This window comes from Diuraphis noxia, unplaced genomic scaffold (genome assembly GCF_037042655.1).
Source record: "Diuraphis noxia isolate RWA-SAM2 unplaced genomic scaffold, SU_Dnox_SAM2 contig0006, whole genome shotgun sequence".
Classification (NCBI taxonomy): domain Eukaryota; kingdom Metazoa; phylum Arthropoda; class Insecta; order Hemiptera; family Aphididae; genus Diuraphis; species Diuraphis noxia.
In genome coordinates this window covers 3,515,888-3,542,235 of record NW_028301716.1, presented here as the reverse complement: position 1 = coordinate 3,542,235, position 26,348 = coordinate 3,515,888, and the positions used below count along the sequence as shown (strand labels likewise).

Genomic DNA, 26,348 nt, shown 5'->3' with positions numbered 1-26,348 from the left:
GAACCGCTGAGACCCGAAGGCTGCCGCACCTGATCGGTCCAAGGTCGTGTCCTCCCTGGTTCAGGATATCACTACAACACCGGGTTTTTTACGAGAAGAGTGTCGCAGACTCTTTGCCGTGCAGAGAGTCCCTCTCTGCCAGACGGGGGTCCTACCGAGCTGGGGTGAAGGGGGGCCAACGAATTTAAAGAAAGTACTAGAGACAGAAAATAGGCGGAGTAAAAGGGGACGAGGGGGGGACAACGCGGAAAGTTACGAATTAAATGACCCGGGATTGATTGTTTCCACAATCATGTTCGCAGCACATTTGTGTGCTTTAACACGACGCACACATAGTATCGGTGTCGATACCGACAGCATGTACTGGGTAACCCCCCATTTAGAAAGCACAATTTGGGTCACCAATTTCGTATACAATTTAAGATGATAAAAAAAAAACATTGTTTGGTAAAATTATTAATTTTGAACAGTTTAAGTTACTGGGGGTATGTATGGTTTGAGTTGATTGACATTGTAAGTACCATGGGGCGTATCATCATCTGGGTTGACTAATTCATAGGCGTTGACATTTTTGACATTTTTTACTTTAAAGGGACCATCGTATAATAAGAAGAATTTAGATATTTTTTTGTCGATTTTATTACTGAGTTTGTGTGTTCGGGCTAAGACTAGATCATTTATTTTGAAAAAAGTGGGGTGGAGACGTTCTTGGTGATATTTTTTACGGTATTCGGATTTTGAGAGTTGTACTTCTTGGGCTAACATTAATTGTTTATTGAAATCTACAGGATAATTTTCGTGAGGGAATTGTATAAATTGAGTGATGGGATTGTGTTGATGACTTTGAAGAAAGAGGGCAGAGGGGGTGTGATGTGTCGATTCGTGGTGAATGTTATTTAATGTCCACTCTATGTAAGGTACATATCGGGGCCAGAGGGAATGTTGTTTATGGCAGTATGTGCGAAACATTCGGCCGAGTTCTCGCATGACACGCTCTGCGGGGTTTGATTGGGGATGGTATATACTGGTATGGGACACTTGTACGTTATATTTTTGAAGGGAGGTCTGCCAATATTTGCTTATGAATTACCTACCGTGATCGGATACTATATTTTTTGGGATGCCGTAATTGGGGAAATAATCCGTGGTTAATTTTTTAATACATATTTTTGCGTTGGCGCATCGGAGGGGATATAATTTTACAAAACGGGTGAAGTTATCTACAATGACGAATATATAGGAAAATTGAAAAATACCGGTAGGGAGGGGACCATAAAAATCGACTAATAATTTATCAAGGGGCTTATTTGAGAGAATGGGTTGTAACGGACCGGCAATGCGAGTGGTCTTCGGCTTGCACTTCTGACACAACTCACATGCCTGTACGATACAACGGACGGTTTTATTAAATGAGGGGAAATAACAAATATTTTTTAAAGTATGAGCAGTTTTAAGGGGACCAGTGTGGGCATAATAATAATGGAATAATAATACAACTTGTTTGACCAAGTGGTCAGGAATATAAAGGGACCAATGGGTGTGAGCTTTGGTTGTTCGAATAAATAAGGTGTCTTTTTTCAAAGTATAATATTGCTTCCAGGCTGGTGGGTGATTTGATTTTAATTTAAGAATGATATTTATTAAGCGGGGGTCTTTTTGTTGTTCAGATGAGATATTGTTAAATATTGAAATAATGTCGGGAGGAATAGGTGGGGGGAGTGTATAATGTAGAATGCTGGGGGAGTCTTTGGGGGTTGATCGTCGCGACCGAGGGGGTGTCTTGACAGGGTATCTATGGGATTGTCTTTCCCAGGACAGTGAATAATTTTGAGGTCAAACTCTTGGAGTGCAAGAGTCCAACGGGTGAGACGGGAGTTTTTTAATTTACAAGAGAATAGAAATGTTAAGGCTTTGTGGTCAGTATATAAATTGATTGGGTGGCCGAGAATATAAATTTTGAATTTCTGACAAGCAAACAGAATACCCAGCAGCTCTAGTTCAGTCACTGTGTAGTTCTTTTCGGCACCACACAGTGACCTACTTGCGAACTACAGGGTATTGCGTTGGCCCGCAGCGTCAATTTGGAAAAGTTCTGCTCCAAGTCCTATGTACGAGGCATCGGTTTGGATACAGAAGGGAATATTAAAATCAGGGTGGGTTAATGATATTTGAAGGGAGAAAGCAGTTTTTATTTTTTGGAAGTCTATTTTATTTTGTTCGGTGAATATCCAGGGGGTGTCTTTACAAATGAGATGGGAAAGGGGGTGTAATAGGGAAGCATGATTTTGGGAAAATTTACGGTAGAAATTACAAAAGCCGAAAAATGATTGGAGATCTTTTTTATTGCGGGGTTCGGGAAAATCTTGAAGGGCGTTGACTTTATCGGGGTCCATGATCATACCAGTAGGGGATATAAAGTGACCGAGGAATTTAATTTGTTTTTTATGGAAGTGACATTTTTTAAATTTTAGGGTGAGGCCTGCTTGGGAGATTTTATGAAAAATCCACTCTAGAGTCTCAAGGTGAGTTTCGAAAGAAGGGGAAGATAATAATATGTCGTCGACGTAAGTATGAATGTCATTAGGGGAGGGACAGGGGATAGTATAATTATTTAGGGCAGCTTCTAATCCTTTCCCAAAGGCTGCATTGGAAATATTTAACCCAAAAGGCACTACACAAAATTGGTAGGACCTTCCGTCGTAGAGGAAACTGGTGTACTGACGAACCGAGGGGTCGAGTGGGATTTGCCAATAGCCAGAGGAAAAGTCAAGAGAAGAGAAAAAAGATTTATTATTAAATTTTGCTAGGATATCATCGATTGGGGGGGAAGCGTCTCGAGTGGGGAGAATAATAGTATTTAATTTGCGAGCGTCCAAGCATAAACGTAGTGTTCCGTCAGCTTTTATTACAGTAACGAGGGGATTGTTGTACGGGGAATCTGATCTTTCGATCACCCCCCACTTAATCATCTTATCAATTTCTTTTTGTACGGTGGGACGGCGAGAGAAAGGTACAGGATACGGTTTTATTTTGTAGGGGTCATGAGGTTTGATATTAAATTTATAAGAGAAGAAAGTGTGAAGGCCGGGTTTGTCTTTAAAAATGTGATCATATGTAAGAATTTATACAATCTATACTTTAAAAAAAAGTGTACATGAATATAAAATAATTATTTACAGAATTGTCATTTATTAAAACCCTAGTCCCAAAGACTTAAAAATGAGAACAGTCACTATGTAGAGGGTATAGCTCAACTGGAAAATGAGAAGGAAGAACTTGCTAATGTTGTTGTAAGTGTAGAAATATACATAAAACTTAATTTATTCATTTATATAAATACATATAACTCAATTATTTTAAGTACAGTTTATTAAAAATATTAAGTAATTTTCTTACTACTAATGAACATAAATATTTTCATAGATAACATTAAAACATCGAGAATAATTGGACGGTGCCCGGGCAAAAGGGAATAAGTCCATTTTTACCATTTTTTTTTTATTGAATTTTCTAGTCGATTATTATAATTCACATCGATTGACGTAAAAAAATTTAACAAATTTTAGGTTCATTTTTTTATAAAACATATGAGAAAAAAAGAATAAGTTATCAACCGTTGTACAAATAGGAATAACTCAACATATTACTTTAAACACATTTGGTCATCATGACTTATTCCCAAAAACCCGTCTTTCGTACGTGAACACTAAACACGTTCATAAGTTCGTATGTACAGTTTGCAGCATTGCTGTAGAATGTAGATAATAATATTTATGGCTATGGTTTGTGTAAAATATTATAAACAAATTACAATCATAAGCTAAAAATAGACAAGATAATAATATTAAATATATTGGAAAGGATAATTATAAATTTGTATTTATCACATTGACGAATGAATTTTATCTGCGATATTTAGTATCATTTATTAGAAGCTAATAGCTATCTAAATTATTTTACCAATTACTACACTTACGTAAACAAAAAACTGCGCGTGATAATTGTGTTGTTAATATTTTATTATTATTCATGTTTATTTACAATTAGTTTTATTGTATTTAAAGCTCTTATGTTGTGTTATGTTGTGTTTTTATAATTTTTATACAAGTTAGTACCTTTATAACGTTAATAAAGTACTACAATTATTGATAAAAAAACTAAGCATAATTTTATTTCCAAAAGAACTCTTGGATTAGTTGAAAATTTGAGCAAAAAATCGATTAATGTTAAACGGAGATTAGACTATGATCAGTTTAAGAACATCAAAAAAGTGAGTTTTCAGAAACATAATACCTTTAAGCCTTTTTACTACAAAAAAATGTATGATTCTATTGTAAACTATTATAGATTGAAAATAGTTATACCACGAAGGATGAATTTACATCAAGTTCTGTTTTAATTTCTACTCCTGTGGCCAGTGGCGTGCGCAAGAATTTGGTATGGGGGGGAGATGTCATAAATAAAAATGTATTATTTTCAATATTTGTTATTTAATATTATATATATAATAGTCGTTAGAAGACTAAAAAAAAGTCCATGGGGGGGATATATCCCCCATCATCCCCCCCTGCACACGCCACTGCCTGTGGCCTACAAAGAAAAATGTAGAATGTGGCTATCTAAACATGACTCACATTATGAACAGAATTTAAATTCAGTAAGTTTTTTGATTATATAAAATATATTTTAAGTTACTGATTAAATACAGTAAAAATTAGAATATTAATTTTCTTAAAAACTAATAACCTAGGTGATAGGTACTTGTTGGAAGTTGCATTTTTGTTACTTATCTATGTATGCAAATATTTTAATTATTTAAATGAGTACTTGCTCACTTGATTTCTTACATTTTTAATATTACCTAAATACATGATTAAGCAATGATTTATTTATTTATTCATTTATTTTAAAGTGGAATGTTTCTGATAAAGACATAAATCCAAAATTTGTTTCCACTGGTCAGGCTGCTTTTGAACTTGATAACATTTTAGCACCTTGCAGTGATCATAGTAATGTATGTTTTAAGTATGCTTAGTATTGACTTGAAATATTATATTTTTAATACTTAGTATTTCAAATTTATTTTTAGTTTGAAGTTGATGACCCAGCATATTTTTCTATTGGCCAGGATGCTATTGAAATAGACAAAATTTTAGTACCTATTAGTGATCATAATAAGGTATTTTTTAAGTATGCTTAGTATTAACTTGAACATATTTTAAATATCAAAAATGTTGAAATTTATTTTTAGTTTAAAGTTGATGACCCAACATTTTTTCCACAAGTCAGGCTGCTATTGAACTTGATAACATTTTAGCACCCTGCAGTGATCATAGTAATGTATGTTATAAGTATGCTTAATATTAACTTGAAATATTATATTTTTAATACTTAGTATTTCAAATTTATTTTTGGTTTGAAGTGGATGACACAGCAGATTTTGTTTCTTGTGACCAGGCTGCTATTGAACTAGACAAAATTGTAGTACCTAGTAGTGATCAAGTAAAATATGTTTTAATTATGCTTAGTATTAACTTGAATTAACATATTTATTAAAAAATTCAAACTTCTGTTTAGAGTGAAATTGATGATCCAACATTTGTTCCCACTGATCAGTATATTACTGAGGTTGACCACATTTCAGTGCATAGTAGTTATCAAAATATGAATGTAAATGTGAACCCACATAATGTAAGGTCATATCCTAAGTCAAGAAAAATTCGAGCTGAAAGGAAAGAGAAGCGAAATCTTGGTCAAGCATATACAGGCCCGTACTGGTCCACCGGGACACCGGGAGTTTTCCCAGTGCGCCCCATGATCAATTTAGAAATTAGCGCCCCTCTTGGCCTCTTCCCATTTTTTTTTATATAATTTTAATATATATTTACTATATATTAGAGCGTACCTATTTTGTTATGTGTGTATTATATTATACAAATTATATATTTTGTAATTGTTATGCATAAGTATTAGTATTACTACTGTTACAGTAAAATTATGTAAATAATTGTTTAGTTATCATTTATTATATTATAACTATTGAGCTAGTTATAGATATGACTTGTGAAATCCGAACACCGTAATCGATGTAAGACGTGTGTGTACATTGATTATTGTGTTTATTTCGGGTTTTCCACTGACCATATAAAATAAAACCATGAAGTACGTCGTAATTTTGTTTTGATAGTAATATTTTATCATAATAGAAAATATTATTGGATTATTGACAGTTGTATTTTTGTCCCATTTATTCGTGAACTATCGTCAAGCGACAACTACGATTATTACGATTTACTGCCTGTAAGACGTTATACTTATACGTAAGGTAAGAATATACTTAAAATAATTGTTATTATTAGCCATTAATCCATTAGGTTATCTTAAATACATTATACACTAGGTGATTCAAACGCGGATGCGCAATTAATCGCTCAGAATTAAACTTACGTACATACATGGTGTTTCTGAAATGCGTGAGTACGCGGTATACGCATATTCACTGTACGGGCCGGGAACGACACAATAATAGGCCGTGACGCCCGGTCACCAAATACTTCGCGCGCTACTCTCACACACCGACCGACAGGCCCGTACTGGCTACCTTTAAGGGGCGTGGGAAAAATATATTTATAGGGCGCCAACTATAATTATAAATATACCACTTCAAAAGAAAAAATTAGTGTCTATAATCATAATGTCTACCTATGATTGTTTTGTTTAGAAACTTGAAACTACCACCTTAAGATGTTAAACATAAATTATGATTTATTCTGCGATTTTTAACAAAATAAAAATAAAAATAATATGTTTCATAGTATTTTATTCAGTTTTTTTTCCACAGTAGATAAGTTGTTTTAACAACTTTCAAAACTAAAGAGTGCTAGTGTGTGATGGTGTGTGTAAGTGTGTAGGTATGTGTGGTGTGTAGACTTAAAACTAAAATAAAGGGTAACACAGGTTTTTGGTAACTAAGTTGCTGTAATATACAAATAATTTAAAATCCACAATATAATATAAAAATCACAGCAACAGAAAGGTATATAAAAAGTATAATAATATGGCCCTCTTGGCCCAACAGAATAAAATGAAATCTACGGCCCTACTGGCTCAACAGGTAAAAATATAATATAATGCTGCTATGTGAGCTGATATAATTATTAAATATAAATAATAGTAATATAAGTAAAGAACTCACAATTTTGTCGGTGCTCGGCTGGCCAGCTGCTACCTAACCTAGCCTATATAAATGATTGCACACACACACAGAAACTGGAAAATAAATATAATAATAATAATAATAATAATAAATAATAAATGTGGCGATTCGCGCCCACACAAAATAATAATACAATGTGGCAATTCGCGCCCACACAATTATAATAATACAAGTGGCGATTCGCGCCCACACAATTATAATAAAGTGGCGATTAGCGCCTTACACAATATAAAAATATATTATAAAAAAGTGGCGATTAGCGCCTTGCACAAAATATAAAAATATAAAAAATAAATGTGGCGATTCGCGCCGACACGAAAAATATAATAATTTTACGGCGATTTGCGCGCGTAGCATAAGAAGAAAATGTTGTGTTTATCGTTTACACACTGGAACTGGACTAGCTTGGTTGGGCGGCCGTGCTAATTAAGTCGGCACAGGCGAACCGGCGGCGACCGATAACGCGTTTACTTAATCTACATATTATATAATAATTCACAATCACATAATTAATACAAAAATATACACTACGAAAATAAACTACAATTATATGGTGACTGTTTGCGTGTGTGTGTGTGTGTTGGTCAATCGGCGACGGCTCGTAACCGGAGCGCGCGTATATATGATATATTTACGTATACTAAATTATGCTGACACTATTTGGCGTCAACATCCTCCCCCCGTTGAAAATCTGTTTTCAACTGCTTCTTTCCTTTCTTCTACTGGAAGGCGGCATAGCTTTACTACTGGACGCTTCAACTCCGCACCGGATCCGAGGCGCATGGTTACTACTCTTATGACACCATCCTTACCAGGATGAACACTAGTTACTCTTCCCAATTTCCACCTTGTAGGTGGTATATTTTCATCTCTTATAATAGCAATATCACCAATTTCCAACGGAGCCTTACTACTTGACCATTTTCCTCTAATCTGCAACTGAGGCAAATATTCACTGGACCATCTTCTCCAGAAGAGTTGCATCAAGGCCTGTACATATTTCCATCTTTTAAGGCTACTCCACGATTCCTGCCTCAGGTCGACCTCAGAGGGTAATTCGATAGGACCACCTATCAGGAAATGAGCTGGAGTTAGTGCTTCCAAGTCAGATGGATCACTGCTCATGGGCGTGAGTGGTCGTGAGTTGAGGCAAGCTTCTATCTGACACAATAGTGTGGATAATTCACCAATTGATAGCTTGGCATCGCCCATCATGCGAGTTAAGTGATGCTTTGCCGCTTTCATCGCGCTCTCCCATAGGCCACCGAAATGGTTTGCTGCTGGTGGGTTAAATTTCCATTCAATGCCCCTCTGGGCTATTTGTGGCTGTGCATCCCTTACATGCGCGTACAACTCTCTTCTCGCTCCAACAAAGTTTGTACCGTTATCGCTAAATATTGTGGAACATAAGCCTCTATGTGCAGTGAATCGACGCAATGATGCCAGGAAAGCTTGGCTTGACAAATCTTCCACCGCCTCCAGATGAACTGCTCTAGTGGTGAAGCATACATACACAGCTATCCAGGCCTTCACCGCTACCACTCGCCTTATACCGCTTCTTATGATAATTGGTCCAGCAAAGTCAACACCAGTAACCGCGAACGGTCGCATGACTTGAACCTTTTCCTTGGGTAGAGGGACCATCAAAGGAGCATTAAAGGTAGGTTTGGCTCGGGTGCATCTTACACAACGTGATACTACGGAGCGCGCCATCACTCGACTTCTCAATGGCCAATACTTCCGTCTCACCTCAGCAAGCAATGCTTGAGGGCCACAATGTAATTGCTCAAGGTGTTTTTGCTCAAATATTAATCTGGTCACCTTATGGGTTGCAGGCAAAATGATCGGGTGTCTTTGTAATATTGACAGATTAGAGTTATCCAAACGGCCACCAACTAAAATTAATCCATCCTTCAAAAATGGATGCAGGGACTTCAATTTACTATTAAAATTTAACTCTTTCCCAGACTCCAAGGATTGTAATTCATCAAAGAAACACTCGGATTGGAGTTGTTTTAATATACACACCTCTGCAAATTGTAGCTTTCTTACCGATAAATGACCTTTACTTGGTATCGTCTTTGTCCTAACATATTCTGCAAATCTGAATAACCAAGCTGTTGCTCTCTGCAGTCGTGACCATGACGAGTAATGTTGAACCAACTCTTGATTAGATTGGGCTCCAACCAATGCGAATCGTATTGTGCGTTGCTCAGGTATTTCTTCTTCCGCTAATATATTTCTCGGGTCTTGTTCCCAGGACTCGTCTGATGTACTTAACCAGTCAGGTCCGGACCACCAAAGTTTTGAATTTCTTATCTCTGTCACATTGGTGCCACGGGATATCATATCAGCAGGATTTTTATCTGTTCTTACGTAATTCCATTGTGATGAATTTGTGAGCTCTAAAATCTGGTTAACGCGATTGCTGACATACACCTTTAATCGATTAGATTGTGCGTTCAACCAACTAAGAACCACAGTAGAGTCTGTCCACAAGTGACATTTATACCGATCAATTTCCCAAGACTCTGTTAATTTTTGTAGTAATTGTGACAACACCAAGGCTCCATTCAGTTCAAGCCGAGGAATTGTTGAACCCTTTATCGGTGCTACACGACTCCTAGCGCACAGCAATCGAACCTGCCACGTATTTTCGGAACAGCGCGATCGTACGTATATGCAGGCACCATACGCTTCTTGTGATGTGTCACAGAAGCCATGTATCTGGAATTCATTTGAGTTGGGGAGTACCTTCCTTGGAATGGATACGTGTTGCAATTGCTCTAAATCTTTATGGAATGACTTCCAACGCTCTTGAATATCTAAAGATAGGGGACTATCCCAATCAATTTTTAAGGCCCATACCTGCTGTAAAAATATTTTACCCTTGACGAGGATTGGAGCTATAAAGCCTATAGGGTCAAACACCTTGTTCAAATCGGATAGTAGTGTCCTTTTGGTCAATTTTGATCGTGCTGAAGTTGGTATGACATTAAACCTAAACTCATCAAGAACTGGCCTCCAACAGAGTCCTAGAGACTTGAGCATTTCATCATCTCCTAACTCTAAGGTGAATAGAGGGTCCCTAACGTCCTTTCCAATGTGTTCCAGTATGCGAGAAGAGTTCGAACACCACTTTCTTAATGGTAATTTGGCTGAGGCTAGAATTGACGTTATCTCTTGGTACAATTGGATACATTCTGCTTCAGTTTCACCCCCTGACATGAGGTCATCCATATAAAAATCCATTTTTATCGCCTTCGCAGCTCTGGGAAACCTTTCATGCATTTGTTCTGCTAACGTAACCAAGCACTGCGTTGTCATGAACGAGCCTGGCTTAGTACCATAGGTTACGGTGACTAGTCGATAAGTACGGAGAGCTTCACTCGGGTCATCGCGCCAAAGTATCCGTTGCAGATCCCAATCCTGTTCTGCTACAGCTACTTGGCGAAACATCTTCTCGATGTCTGATGAAATTACATATTGATATTTTCGAAAACGCGTAAGAATTGAGAATATATCCTCTTGTGTTCTTGGGCCTCGCATCAATACATCGTTGAGTGACAACCCTGAGGAAGTTTTCGCTGAAGCATCAAACACGATGCGAATTTTTGTTGTTAGACTTGAGCCCTTGAATACAGCATGGTGTGGTAAGTAGCATGATCGCTTAGGAATATTGGATTCGTGCAGCACTTCTTGCATGTGGCCCATCTCCAGATACTCTTTCATGAACCTTGTATACTCAATTCGTAAGTCTGCATCTTGCTGTAGTTTTCTCTCTACACTAAGAAATCTGGATGTAGCTAAACCGACACTCTGACCTAAATTAGTTAGATCCGCTTTGACGGGTAACTGCAGCACGAACCGACCCTCTTCATTTTGTTTGGCCGTGGACTGGAAATGTTCAAGCGCATGGTTCTCCTCAATAGAACATTGATTTGCCTTCGATTGTTTATTGTACAATACATCCTAATGGCCGAGAATCACCTCCGATTCTTCTTCAACCGATCTGTTAACACTCAACAAACATGTCTGGGTCATCTCACCTGTGACTAACCAACCCAATTTGCTGTCTTGCAAATATAGCATTTCCACATCAAGCTGTATGCGACTTGGCTGTAGAATGTCAAAGAATGCACCAGCTCCAATTAATAGGTCGATTTGTTTAGACTCATAGAATTGGGGATCTGCTAACTGTGGCACTAATTCACTTGGAATTGTCCAGCCCTCCACCGGAGTATGAATAGGTTGTAGTCGTGACATGATGACAGGCAATGTAAGACAAGATAACTTAAAATTCGATGCACCAAATCTGGATTCGACACATACATCGACACTTGTGCTAGACTGAAGAGAATTCGCGCCTATGCCACTAACTGGTAGTGTCACTCTAGCTGCTGGTAATTGTAGTTGTCTTGCTAATCCTTTAGTTATAAAGTTAACTTGCGAACCACTATCTAATATGGCATGGCATTTTCTACGTAACCCCTGATTATCTCTCACTAAAACTACAGCCGTTGATAAAAATACATGTCCATGCCCTTCATGAACTAGTAATACACTTTTTGAGCCACTTGAGGTTGAAGTTGAAACTGTATTTTCTATAGATTCATCCTCAGCAATAACATTTTAAGGATTTGCTTGTCTCTCATAATGAAGTAAGGTATTGTGCTTTCCCTTGCAAATAAAACAATTAAACCTTGATCTGCATTTGTCAACGGTGTGAGATGAATGAAGACAATTAAAACATAGCTTAGCTTCACGCACAAAATTCATTCGGTCTCCAACTGCCAATTTTTTGAAGTTAGTACATGTATACAGCTTGTGCATGCTTGTGCAGTATACGCATTTCTCTCTTGCCTCGGACGATGCCAACAGTGCACTCTTTGAGTGATTTGGTTTTGGATACCTAGTTCCAGAATTGAATTTTGGAGTGGGCTTGGAGAGTTTTTTATTTAAACCTACGGCCTCTGAACTTTCTAACGCCACACACCGACTAGCCAGAAAGGATTCAAGGTCCACGTACTTAGGCAACTCCGTATTTCTCTGATGTAATTGCCATCCATGACCAGTGTTTTTGTCTAAACGCCCTGTAACTATGGTAATCAACCACGCGTCCCAAAATTCAACTGGTTGGTCAAGCGCCTTCAGAGCAGCGACATGCGTGCATACATGTGAATAAAGCTCTTGCAGTGCTGACGCTGATGGTTCTTCTATCCTTGGACACTCTAGTAACGATCGTATGTGAGACTGTATTACGAGACTACGGTTGTCATATCGCTGCTTTAGCCTCTCTACAGCCACCGAATAATTACCATCACTGATCGGAATAGAACGCACCAAGTCCAATGACGGCCCTGATAAACACGAACGCAAATAGTAAAACTTCTGGGCAGTTGAATAGGAATCGTCTTCGTGAACCATAGCCCGAAAAATATCGAAGAACGAAGACCACTCTTGTATATCTCCATCGAATTTTGGTAATGGTATCGGGGTAAGCTGAGTACGATTTCCTGCAAGGCCTCCAGTTTGTGTCACATTGTGTACGGTAGTGTTTAATGCCTTGTCTGCATTGATAATTTCTTGCATCTGTGATCTTATCGTGAAATAAAGATCTTCAAATTTATTCCTTTCACCTTCGGCTTCTTCAATATCGTCCACAGCAATTAATTCAATTTGAGTCTGAATATCATCAAATTTCCTACTTAATTGAGGTATTTCTCCCTGCCTGAACTCGAGTAACGAAGCTGGTTGTTCACCGATAACGAAATTTGACACAAAGGTTTGGGCACGAGTGAGGCCGCTTTGACAACGCCTCGCTTCCTTTTTAGTTCGGATAACATTTTTATTTCCTCTTCACTGTACATCGTGTAGTCTAATATAAGATGCAGTCACCGAATTACCAAATGGACAACCAACTATGAATATAATGAATACAACAGAGAAAGTGATTTGGGCTTCTAGAAAAGACAGTATAATTTTTAAAATTTCAATTATGGAGTAAATGATAACCGAAATTTTAGTATGTAAATGATACAGAAGACAGCTGATTGTAAACAATTAATAATCAGTGTGATTACAGATACTCGTTCAAAAATATAGATAGCCGATTTTTAATGTTGTCGCAACACAAAATATAAATAATATATAATATATATTACGTACGACGGAAAATAATGCCCCGTGATGCCACTGTCACCCTAATGAAGATTTTTTTTAAATTCGATTTATAACTTCAAAATCTGGATATTTTAAAATTATTATTGGAATATTATGTTAAATGTTAAAATAAACACATAGGTAGCCGTATTTTTTGCAAAATTCTCAAACGAATCGAGATGTCGCATTTTATTTTATACTTATTATAGTGAATTAATCGTACTTCTTATGGCTTACATAAAGAACATTAATTATTGATTTGATTAGAGCTCAATTCAATACTTGTCATTGAACGATACTCAAAATATTAAAACTTTTTATTATTATTTTTGGGCAATGGCGTACGAGGGCGTTTTGTCACGTTGAACCGCAATAGTTTAATTTTGGGAGAGGACGCTCTAAAATTAAAACATGTATTTCCATTATTATTATTCACACTGTACGTTTAAAATCCGTATTTATTAATTAATTAACTTTTAAGATTAACACTTTTTTAAAAGGTCGAATCACCTAGTGGCTAGTGAATAGTGTCACACTCATTAGTGTGTAATGCACTCTAATAAAACTTGTTATTTTTGCTGTGTATTAATGCTAAGTAAATGAAAAATGATTTAAAAATATTATTCATACTATTTAAATATTAGTTAACTGTAGTGGACACGCATATGCGCTATGTATATCATATATTTAAATCTTTCGGTAGGCGCGCTACTATGTATTACACGAGCAGGCGCGTGTTGTACTTACTTAATACGATATAATGTTTTTCAAATATATTTAATTACAATTTACTAATTTAGGATACATAAATTTAAAGCTTTTAATACAAATATTGTTTGGGAAAATGTTATTCTTATCTATGTAATATTTTATATTTGTATACATACTTTTTAATAATTATTAATAATTATTAAAAAACAATTTAATTAAATAAATAAAAAAGTTAATAATAAATACGTTATTGTAAAATGGGAGAAACTCCAGTATTAATTGGCACGTAAAATGTCAATAAATCTATAATTGTCGTACCAAAAGTGCATACGCGCCTGCTGAAAGGTTAATGTACATTTTTCAAATATTTTAATATATTTAGTTTCTATGGATTCGAAAAAGAAAAAGAAGAGTGGTTACGAATTTTGGGTGGCCAAGAAAATGAAAGCATTTCAAATGTCTGCTACTTCTTCTCAAAAAATCACTCATTTTTATACGAATAAATGCTCTATGTTTGAACAGTAAAGAAATGCAACGTCTACTCACATAAAAATATATAAGTTAATTCTTAAGTTTGCATACTTTTGTTTTGATTGTTTAAAAAGCTGTTACGGTTTATGTTTTTATATCAAATATAAATTAAATTAAATTTTAAAAGCAACTCCACAATTTATTTTCTTAGTTGTTAAAACAACTTATCTACTGTGGAAAAAAAACTGAATAAAATACTATGAAACATATTATTTTTATTTTTATTTTGTTAAAAATCGCAGAATAAATCATAATTTATGTTTAACATCTTAAGGTGGTAGTTTCAAGTTTCTAAACAAAACAATCATAGGTAGACATTATGATTATAGACACTAATTTTTTCTTTTGAAGTGGTATATTTATAATTATAGTTGGCGCCCTATAAATATATTTTTCCCGCGCCCCTTAAAGGTAGCCAGTACGGGCCTGAGCATATACCACACAAAGTGGTAAACAAGTACCAGAATGAAAGTTCCAAGTGCTCAATAATTGCAGTAAAAAGTGTTCACTCAAAGTATCTATTGAACATATATCGTTATTGTTTAAAAAATATTGGTCTATGTGTGATAAAAATAGACGGGCAACTTATATTTCTGAGCTGATTGAGTTTAAGCCAAAAGATGCTAAAAAAAAAAAGTGTACTGCGCCTAAAAAACAAAAAGACAGACAGGTCACTTTTAAGTACCATGTGCCTACCAATGGAAAAATGATAGAAATTTGCAAAAGTTGTTTCATCAAAGTTTTCGGTGAAACTAACAAATTTATTTGGAATCTTTGTCAACAAAAAAAAAAATCAGATTGTTCTACCACTACTCCAGATAAACGTGGTTATCATGTTCCTGCCAATAAAAAAACGCCTGAAGATCTAAAAAGGGTGAAGAATCATATAAATTCATTACCCACATATCAAAGTCATTATTGTAGAAAAGAAACCTCAAAACTCTATTTACCGTCTCATTATACTTTAAATAAATGTTATGAAATGTACAAAGAGTCAGTTGAAAATCCGGTTAGTAGGCAAATATATGAATATAAAATGCATGAAGCAAATATTAAAGTTAAAGAACCAAAAAAAGATACTTGCAGTACTTGTGATGCTTATAAAATGAAGATTCAACATAGTGATGATGTTGAAAAAGAAAAATTAATTAAAGAACAAGAAAACCACCACAAACTCGCAGAATTAGCATATGAAACTAAAAGAACAGACAAGGAAAGAATGAAAAATGAAAATCAAATTTTAGTTGTAGCATTTGATCTTCAGCAATGTTTGCCTACCCCGTGACTTGAAACTTCAATCGCGTTTTATAAAAGACAACTGTGGAAGTCTAAAAGAGGTGCAAATGAAATAGGATCAAATATTGTTTCGGCTGGCACGCCCAACAAATAACTTATCAGGAGATTGCCAACAGCAGGAATTAAAATATGGAAAGTAAACAAGCGAATACCAATATGACAAATAATTGAATAATATTTGAAATACAGATAATAATACAAATGAGGTCTTAACCTATGTTAGTAATAATATGGTCACAAACGACCACCGTAAGTACAAAATACTATACTAATAATGTAATAGTATAATAATAATATAATAAATTTCGGATCACATGCGATCGTTATAATAATAATAATATAATTCAACAATAATACGAATACAGAACGATAACAATTAATATCATATAAACATCCCGAAGTGATAATAAATATACACAATGATTGTACGACCTGATACCGTGGATTGCAATGTGTGAGTCGTGGTGGAACCGCTGGACCAGTTGCGTAATAACTTGTCGACGTAGCAATAATGACGGGCAGCCGGTAATAATACTAATGGCCAACACTCACGTACTATAATAGTATTTTCGAATATGTCGAGTCGCGTTGCGCACTTTGCGGACGAGCGATGATCATCGACTTAATACATAATGTATATATAATATATATAATAATGTAAACTTTCGCACTGCGACGAGGGACGGGCGAATAAGTACGTTTACATACGGCGATATATTTGCACGGCAATAATACCTTTTCTGCCAAAAAACAAAGCGGCAACGGACGACACGCACACGTCGTCGCGGCTACGTCACCTGTACTGGTCGAGTCGAGAGAATACGCGGAGTCGCCGCCGCCGTGACCAGTCGGTCGACAGATAAGCTTATCGGGCTTTTGGTGGTGGACATGGTGTGCAGGTGCATGCATTGATTGTGGCGTCAACAAATATATTTCATTATTTAATAAACCTACCATCTGAAATAACACATGTGATTCTATACAGTGATTCTTGTCCTGGACAAAATAAAAATAGCATATTTTTAGCCATGTGTATATTTGCATTATACCATTCAAGTCTTAGAACACAAATTTTTAGTACCTGGTCACACCCGCATGGAGTGTGACTCAGATCATGCTCAAATTGAAAAAAAAAGAAGCACTTTGATTCACCTATTTATCATCCCCATGATTGGGCTCAGCTCATAAGAATGACAGGAAACAAAAGACCATTTAAAGTAATAGAAATGGAAAGAGAAGATTTCAAAGACTTTGGAAATGTTTACAAATCAAAAACATTGATAGTAGTATAAAATAGAGAATTCAATCACAAGATCCTCATCCTCATCCTCATCCTCATCATACGCCACCACCACCACCACCACCACCTCTCCTACTCACCGCTCGCCAATAGGTGCCGCCGTCCCACCACCACCATATCACCACCACCACCACCACCACCTCCTCTCCTACTCACCGCCCGGCCATAGTTGCCGCCGTCCCACCACCACCACCCACCCGATCATAGGTGCCGCCACCGGTACACCACTCTCCGCCCCACCACAACATCCAACTACTAGACGCCGCCGCCGTTGTGAAGTATAATATTATTATCAGTGGAAATAATGCAAAAATTTATTTCGATTGTCCAGGACTCGACCTTGAATCTCTTGCCTCACAGACGACTGCTATAATACCACTGGTCCACCAGACCAATTATGCATATTATTAGCCATTTAAGTGAAGTATATTTAATTATAGGTACGCTATCACATTCCTGCGAGCAGTTCTATACCCTAAACAGATATCACTTAACACATTACTGTGAACAAAATACCGCGAACTTAATATTATACAGTTTACGAGTAGGTACTCTCGGCATACTACACCTAAGCTACTTACTATCTGTAATTTAATATTACATGAATATAACACAGCGGTTACAAGTCCGATCTTTGGGTACTAACTGTTATATTTTCTAGTAATGTACATCTATATACGCATACTCATCAATTATCAGACTTATAATACCTTTATACCTATATTGTTACACACACACACACACACACACACACACACACACACACACACACACACACACACACACACACACACACACACACACACACACACACACACACACACACACATTATCATGTGCATTATAAGACATTATATTTACTACTTATTATATATACTAGTATACCGGCCATAGATGCCACTACTGGAACCACAGCCACCGCCACCACCGCCACCACATCCCACCGCTTCCCACCCACCCATAGGTGCCGCCGTCGGTACACCGCTCCCTGCCCCGCTACCACATCCCACCGCCGCCACATCCCACCGCCCCCTGCCCAGCCATAGGTGCCGCCGTCGGCTGTATGTAAACTGCGGCAAAATTTACCTTTTTCTAAAAGTCGATGTGTAAGCTGCGGCAAAAAAAAATTAAGATTATACAATCTGCGACAAAACCGATAAGATACATCATACAAACTGCGGCAATGTATTTTATATACTTTCTATATATACTACGTATACGTATCGTTACGATAATCTATATACACGTTTATCGTTTAATTAGGTATAATACCTATTACGTGTTATGACAGCTATAAGTATCTCTTAGAGTATAAGGCTTAAATATAAAGAAAAACCAATTTTTAAATATTGAAAAGTATGTTATTGTTAAAAAATATTTTTAAAAATCGTATAATCAAAAAATCAATTTTAAAATTAAAAAAATATTATTATTATTAAAAATTATTTTAAAAAATCGTATAATATTCGTATAATCAAAAAAAAAATAAATAATAATAATATAATATAATACGTATTACGTGTTGTGGCAGCTTTTGGTATCTCTTATTAGAGTTTAAAAATACATTTGGATTTACCTTACCAATTTGTACCCAAGACGAAACATCACATAATTAATTTAACGATATACGTACATAGGTATGTACTATATATAGTATATAAAATAAATTGCCGCAGTTTGTATGATGTATCTTATCGGTTTTGTCGCAGATTGTATAATCTTAATTTTTTTTTTGCCGCAGCTTACATATCGACTTTTAGAAAAAGGTAAATTTTGCCGCAGTTTACCATCTCCCCCGCCGTTGGACGTAACGTGTGATATATGGAAATAATGCAAAAATTTATTTCGATCGTCCGGGATTCGAACTGCCACGGTATACATACCCACACAGCAAAGTAATGTTATCGAAATATTTTCAAAACATCTTCAAATATATGTAAATATTTGACTACATATTCACAAAATATTATTATAATATATTCAAATATTTTCAAAATATTGTCACATCACTTTTTGGCAGAGAAGAAAATGTTTTCAATACGTTTGCTTTCAAATATTGTTAAAAGCTTTTCATGAAAATATTGTCAAAACGAAATACCAACAATATTATTAAAAGCTTTTCATGAAAATATTGTCAAAACAAAATACCAACAATATTGCTATAATAAATTAAACGATTATTTGTATTAGATTCTCGAGAAAATATTGTCAAAACCAAATACCAATAATATTTTCATTATATTTTTATAGAATATTACCAAAACTTAGTAGAAGTCATGTTGCTAAAAATGTATTCACATACAAATAAAATATCATACATAAGTATAGGGAATAATCAAACCTTATATCCAACAAAAACAAAAAGCTGTTTTTACACTGTTTTATTACAATATTGTACATAAACATATTATAAAAGAAAATTATGAATAAATATTGAATATAATATATAAATTTGTGAGAAAATACATAACACCACATAACAATTTTTGATGATAATTAAATGATATTATAAAACAATATAATACAAATGGCAAACATTTAGTAGATACACAATAAAAATACATAAAAAACCCTAATTTTTAAAAAAAGGCAATACTTAGAAAATTATTTATATTATTCTTGTAATTATATAATAAATAAAAGTATAGGTTAAACTGCATTAACACACAGTATATACATAGACGATATAATAAAATATTTTAAATCATATAGTATAAATAATAAACACATAAAAGAAAATTAATATTGAATATTATACTATAGTATGTGTATGGATACATAATCAATACAATAAAAATGGCCAACTTTTAGAATTTACAAAATATAAATACATATAACAATTAAATTAGGAAAAAAGAGTAGTTAGAAAATGTTTTATATTATTCAAGTAATAATATGGATAATAAAAATTAAATTATAATATTTTTAAATAGTTAATTATGTAAAACTGCATATAACACACATTAAAAGTATACAATATAATAATAATTAATAATATTTATAATATATATAAGTCCTATTATAATAATCACAATATTATATAAATTATACAAAATTAATTTTGTTATTTTCAAAAAAAAAAGAATAAAATATACTAAGTACACATGAAAAAACATTTTAAATAATTGAAATTTTACCCTCTTAATGATGATAAGACACATTTATTAAAAGAAAAAATTTTGATCATAAATAGTGATTTGATTTTAAGATTTATCACTAATAGAACTTTTCTCCATGGTCTTTTTTATGCGAGCTGATGATTGAGCCATCCAATTTTTCAACGGTTTTTCTATTTCAATATCACTAACATCTTTATATTGTCTCATTTTTCTTATGGATTCTAATACAATAAATGAGTTATAACACTTATTAGTACATGATAATATTATTATTGTATATGACATATTATGTTATAACTACATAATATAGTAAATATTTCAATGCATAAATAATTAATACTGAACAATAGAGCAATTAGAAATGTAATAATAATTCAATAAATTTTAATATTTTGAAATTTAAATTTGACATTTAAGTTACTAACAATACAATTATTAGAGTATATTTTATTTAATACTTAGTCATATGGATTTTAATTTTATAAATAACTAATGATAATATACCTAATTAAATTGGTATTATATATAATACATACATGTATTATACAATTATACTTAAAATAAAATATAATTCATTTTTGTTAATGTGAGCTATAAATATAATATTAAATGTTAATTAGAGTTAATTATTGACCTATTATCAAAGTTGAAGATAAGTTTTTCTGTTATATTGTACATTTTTTATTTTTAAATAAAATAATTTTTGTATGTATCATTACTATTATTTTTAATGCTATATAAATGCTGTACTATTATTTACCAAAAATAATTCTACATGTTTGAAGAGTTGAAAACTGCTTTTTTCCTTTGAACCCAATATAAGAATAATTTGCCAAGAAGTTGTCGGTAAATAGTTTTTGCATGATTTTCCGCACAGTTTCAGACATATTTGAACCAGTGAGACGAGACAATTCTAAAACCTGTTATACATATTTAATTTTTAATAAGTCGCTCATAAATGATATTTAATTTTTTCTTTAATCACCACTTTGCTTCTGAATGTTTGTTCCTTGGTAAGTTTATCTTCCACAATATCTAAATCAGCGTCATTATTGATATGTAACATATCATCAGTATTATCAAAACTACCATCAAAATTTAATGCTTCAGATTGGATATTATTCAATTTGTCCAATATTTGTTGTTGTACTGCAAATAAATTATCAATACTTTCTTGAATGTTTTTCAAATCGTGTTTCATAACAATGATATTTCTGTTTATGGATTTTTGAAAAGCTATATTTCCTGTATAATACACAAAATATTACTTTATCATACAAAAAACATCATGGCACACAATTTGTATCTTACCATCATCTCTACGATCACCAGAATTATTTGGAGTAATTGTATTATGTGGAATCAATGTCGGAGTACGTAGCTGTGCATTATTTTCTGAATCAAATAAATTATCGTTTACAGATACTTCATAAGATTCGGAATCAATGGATATATCAAATAGATTGCTTTTTGATGAAGTATTTGTTTTTTTTGGAATATGTGATTCAGGCCTAACACTGTCCACTTTGTGTCCTTCAAATGACTTATTATTAGATATAAAATTATCTTCTGTTGTTCCTGAAACATCTTTTAGTAAAACTTTAAATTATAATAATAATATCACAAATAGTAATAAATAGGTAGGACTAGCTTGCGTATGATTATAATAATTTATAACTAACTAATCGACAACTAACACACCTACTAAAATTGTGTATAAAGAACTGAAATACCTATATGACTAACCCTATGGAGGTATAACATATAATTGTATACATTTTTATAGTAGTATACTTTCTCTTACCTTCAAAATTGTCTAATGTTGGAGGAGATATAACATCAAATGTATGATCATTACTAGATTCTAATATTGCGTCAGATGAATAGTACACTTTTTTTCTTTTTTTCCTGGTTTCTTTGTCGTCTTCATTCGAAGAAAGCTCAGATGTATCTTGCGCTTTCAGAGATTTTAAACGAGCTTGATGGAAACTCTCTAGTAATATAATTTTAAATATATAAGCACTGACATAAAAACTCTCTCTATTAGGTACCTATAGGTATATTAGCTAATAATTTAATAAACCTTGTCATGATATATTATTTATTATATTAGCTAGGTACCTATATTATATTTATTATTGTTGTACTTATTAAAAATCAAAACTTACGTATATTTTGTTGAAGAGGACGGGCATTATAATAATCAAAATCTTCTTTGTTTGGTTGAATACGTGTTTCTATAAACTTCTTTAGGTTACATTTTTTTTTGGGCCATGCACATGTACCTTTGTGATACCATGTATCAGGTACAACATCTACACTATTGTCCACAGTAAAACAGACAATAGTCCACATAATTCTAAAAAGATTAAATATTTTGTATTAAAATACTAAAATATAAACTTTAATTTATTGGTATTGGTATAAATGCTTGTTATATTTAAGCTACCTATTTTCGTTTTACTAATCATATGAATAGTAAAACAGAAATAATAATATGAATATTCATTATTGTATCTGTATATATTGAATATATAGCAGAGAGCTAAGTAATATAGATTTAAATTTTAGTTAAACTATCTATCTATTATTATTATTCATAATGCTAATAACAATAAAAGTTTAAAACATAAATTAACACTAAATACATAGAGGACAACTTTTTACTTCTTACTCACTATATTAATTAAGAATGAATAATTGGTATAGCCGTAACTAAACCCTCAAAATGAAAAATCATCATTTTCATTTTAATATTAGAAAAATCCCATTTATATAAATTTTGAGATAGATTATTTACGTTATAAATATTTAGCTTTGATGATTTTAAAGGGCTAACAAACATTTCTTCTTGGTTTAAAAATATTTTTCCAATAAAGATTTTATTATTGGATGTCGTTGGTGATACAATTTCAGTTATTTTTACTATTTCACCACTTTGAGTTGAAAAATAACAATTTGGCTCTTTGGTAGTAAATTTAACTTTTTCGATATCACTATTATGCTGTATGTTTCCACTTTTACATTTTTCCTCATAACGTCGAACAACTTGTTGTAAAGGTTTTTCATTTTTACGGAGCATATTTTTTAAATCCTTCATATAATTTTCGAAAGGGAACGCACTACAACAATCGAGTGGCCCAAATCTATTATAATCATCAGGTAAATGAATTAGACTATGAAAATTGTATGACATAAACTGACTTCCATAGATCTGTTCAAAAGATTTAACAAAATAAACAAGAAGTTTGCGAGCATACTCAACATATTGCTTATAGTTGGGGCTTAAAAGTATTCTCATTGAAATACTTAAGGCCATAAAATTTTCATAACAGTCACTAGATAAGATGTTTTTTAAAACTACTGGTCCTGTGTACAACAAAAACTGACGGAATTCAGTTGCCTTCCAACGAGCTACATCTTCTATAGCCCTTGGTTTTCGTGGAAAATCATTAGTTACAAAAGTTTTTAGTGTCAGAAGAGAATTTGTAATTTTTCTAATTTTCCAACTAGGCAACCGAACGGTCTTTGGTCCCTTATTTTGCCAAAGAATAATTAATTTTCGCACAACTCCCAAGCAAACTAAGTGCATATAATCTAAAGAGAATATATTTACTATATCAAGGTCAGGGAGTACAGCAAGGGATGAAATTATTGAAGATGTATGATGTTCTTCATCTTTCATAGTTATGTAATCATAATGAGTTCTTTTTCCACAGTTATCAATAAATGGAAAACAGACACGATTTTCTAAATAGTCTCCTTCAATAACACACCTTTGACATGAAAAATAACCGGAATGTCCCTTAATTCTCATCAAAAACGATCTGGCTGGCGCATCACAGCAAATTGCTTTTATAATTACTTTTTTAGTAATATTATCAATCACTATTCCGTGGGTAGATAGCTTAAGCATTTCTGCAACAAAATCTTTGATAAATATGTTACTATCTAGAGGTTTTTCGTGGCCATAGTATATTCCAATAGGAAAAACATTTTTATTATAAGGAAAAATATAGGCCAGAATTGGCCAAAATTGGCTTGAACTACTCTTGCTTAAAGGTAGACCATCAATTCCGATTACAATACTTATAATATTATCCAAAGAAAATATTCTAGAATACATATCAATACCAGTTTCTAACCCAAAATGATAATATATGCCATTCGGCTCTATTTCTCGAATATTAAAAACTTTGGTTGATCCGGATTGAAGTAATGTACGGCTATCGACAGGAAGAAAATTAAGATTGGCATCATTTTTCAAGATTTTTAATAATGCATTAGAGGCATTATGTGGAACATTGAAATTTACCATCCATGATCTTAATTTATTTTTAATATTTTCACTGTATACTGAACTTTGTGTAAGAGGAATTGATATTGAATTTGAATCTGCATCATCTTGAGTACAAATTACATTACTTAAAATATCTTGATTTAAATTATTATCACATGTTTTATAGAAATGTGTATTTTTAATATTATTATGTTCAGGTGCCCCACATATAGAAGTATAATTACATTTATTGATACAATCGTTATTAATATTTTGTGGAGATAATACAGTTTCTTTGACAAAACAACTATCTGGGATTTCACTTGTAGACGACCATTCTAGAATTTGCAATTCTTTTTGCAATCGTCTATGTTTTGTTCTATAACTAGTAGTTTTAATCATTTTTAAATTTATAACTGCGAACAATTTTAATTTTTTTATTATTTAGTTTGTTTGTAAATAATGGTATTTATTAAGTATATAATACTATTAGTTAGCAGTATGAATAATATCTGAAAAATAAAAATTGAAATAGTTGGTATAATAATTATTATTTGCATACAGAAAAGTGACAGTAGGCCGCACACAATAATATAAATGGCCAATTAATACTACCTACTTACAATAAGTTAAAGCTAGTTCAACCAAAATATTTAACTGTAATAATTTACAATTCCCGAATTTATCAAAAATTAGCACTTGACTTAATGCATTGTTAAATGGGTAAACAACATAATATATATTATATATATATATATATATATATATATATATATATATTTATTTATCCATAATTTTGTATATTTCAATAAAGCTACTTCTATATAAACTATCAACCAATATTTAAGAAATGAGTTTAATGTTTTTCAAGCATAAAGTTTTATTGTAGGGAATTGAAGATAAAAATAACAAAATCTGTTTTCCAGTTTTGGTAATCTACCTCACTAAATGAAAATCTAGCAAAAAATTACTATTTTTTTTTTAATTTTGAAAATTTAGTTCTGTAACCAGAAGTCTTGATCATTTTAAACTATGGAAGATAAAAAAATTACATATAACAGAAAATATTAAACACTATTAAGTACCTAGGTATATTATATGAATTAATATGTTGGTATTATGGATTTGCTTTTACACAATACAATTGTGGAATATAATATAATTTAGCTTAACAATTTACAAATTATATGAAGTTATTATAAACTGATGTAGGTATACCTATAATAAAGTAATGCAATGCTTATTATATATTGTATAATAAGTTCTACCTCATTTAAACAACAATTTTAGCTTAATTTACAACTGCTATGATATCTAAATATATATTTTCCTTGAATTTTCCAGGATATATTATTTAGCTTATGAAGTATTTAGGGTGACACTAATTTTAAAATAAAATATCTTATTAAACGGTATTTAACATGCTTTAAAAATTATGTTTGGTATTAGGTATTTAAATAACTTAAATTACACAACAATATACCTAGTATATTTTAATATAAACTGTTATTAATATGTCATAGAAATAACTTTTTGATATAGGTAGTTAATTATTAAACTTATAATTTAAAAATATAATAATCATATGAACATATTACTGATAGTATGAAGTTCTCAGTCTTTAGTAATTTAATTAAAACACTAAAACGTGAACATTATAAGTATTTCAAATAATAATTTAACTTTTAAGACTAGGTAGATACCTACCCACATATTTTAAATGCTCAACTTTTC

The 26,348-nt window shown here is 32.8% G+C and overlaps 2 protein-coding genes across 6 annotated transcripts; both read right to left on the bottom strand.

The window, feature by feature from the left end:
• Positions 1 to 7,882: 7,882 nt before the first annotated feature.
• On the bottom strand, positions 7,883 to 13,086 carry LOC149054643 (uncharacterized). The gene is made up of 4 exons (XM_089230161.1): positions 12,979 to 13,086; positions 11,919 to 12,901; positions 11,207 to 11,792; positions 7,883 to 11,113 (listed from the first exon to the last, which is right to left on the bottom strand). The coding sequence occupies exons 1-4, from the start codon at positions 13,084 to 13,086 to the stop codon at positions 7,883 to 7,885; spliced, it is 4,908 nt and encodes a 1,635-aa protein (XP_089086287.1).
• Positions 13,087 to 19,934: 6,848 nt separating this feature from the next.
• Positions 19,935 to 25,285, bottom strand: LOC149054642 (uncharacterized). Of its 5 annotated transcripts, none has more exons than XM_089230214.1 (7): positions 24,112 to 25,062; positions 22,504 to 22,694; positions 22,140 to 22,328; positions 21,647 to 21,913; positions 21,321 to 21,580; positions 21,096 to 21,255; positions 19,943 to 20,556 (listed from the first exon to the last, which is right to left on the bottom strand). In XM_089230214.1, exons 1-7 carry the CDS (start codon positions 25,014 to 25,016, stop codon positions 20,420 to 20,422), a joined length of 2,109 nt encoding a protein of 702 aa, XP_089086340.1. In that variant the 5' UTR covers positions 25,017 to 25,062; the 3' UTR covers positions 19,943 to 20,419. The 5 variants fall into 5 exon arrangements, with proteins under 5 accessions (XP_089086342.1, XP_089086340.1, XP_089086339.1 ...); XM_089230213.1 differs by having other exon boundaries at positions 19,999 to 20,556; positions 21,647 to 21,922; positions 24,112 to 25,056; XM_089230216.1 differs by lacking the exon at positions 22,140 to 22,328 and having other exon boundaries at positions 19,935 to 20,556; positions 21,647 to 21,922; positions 24,112 to 25,064.
• Positions 25,286 to 26,348: the final 1,063 nt, after the last annotated feature.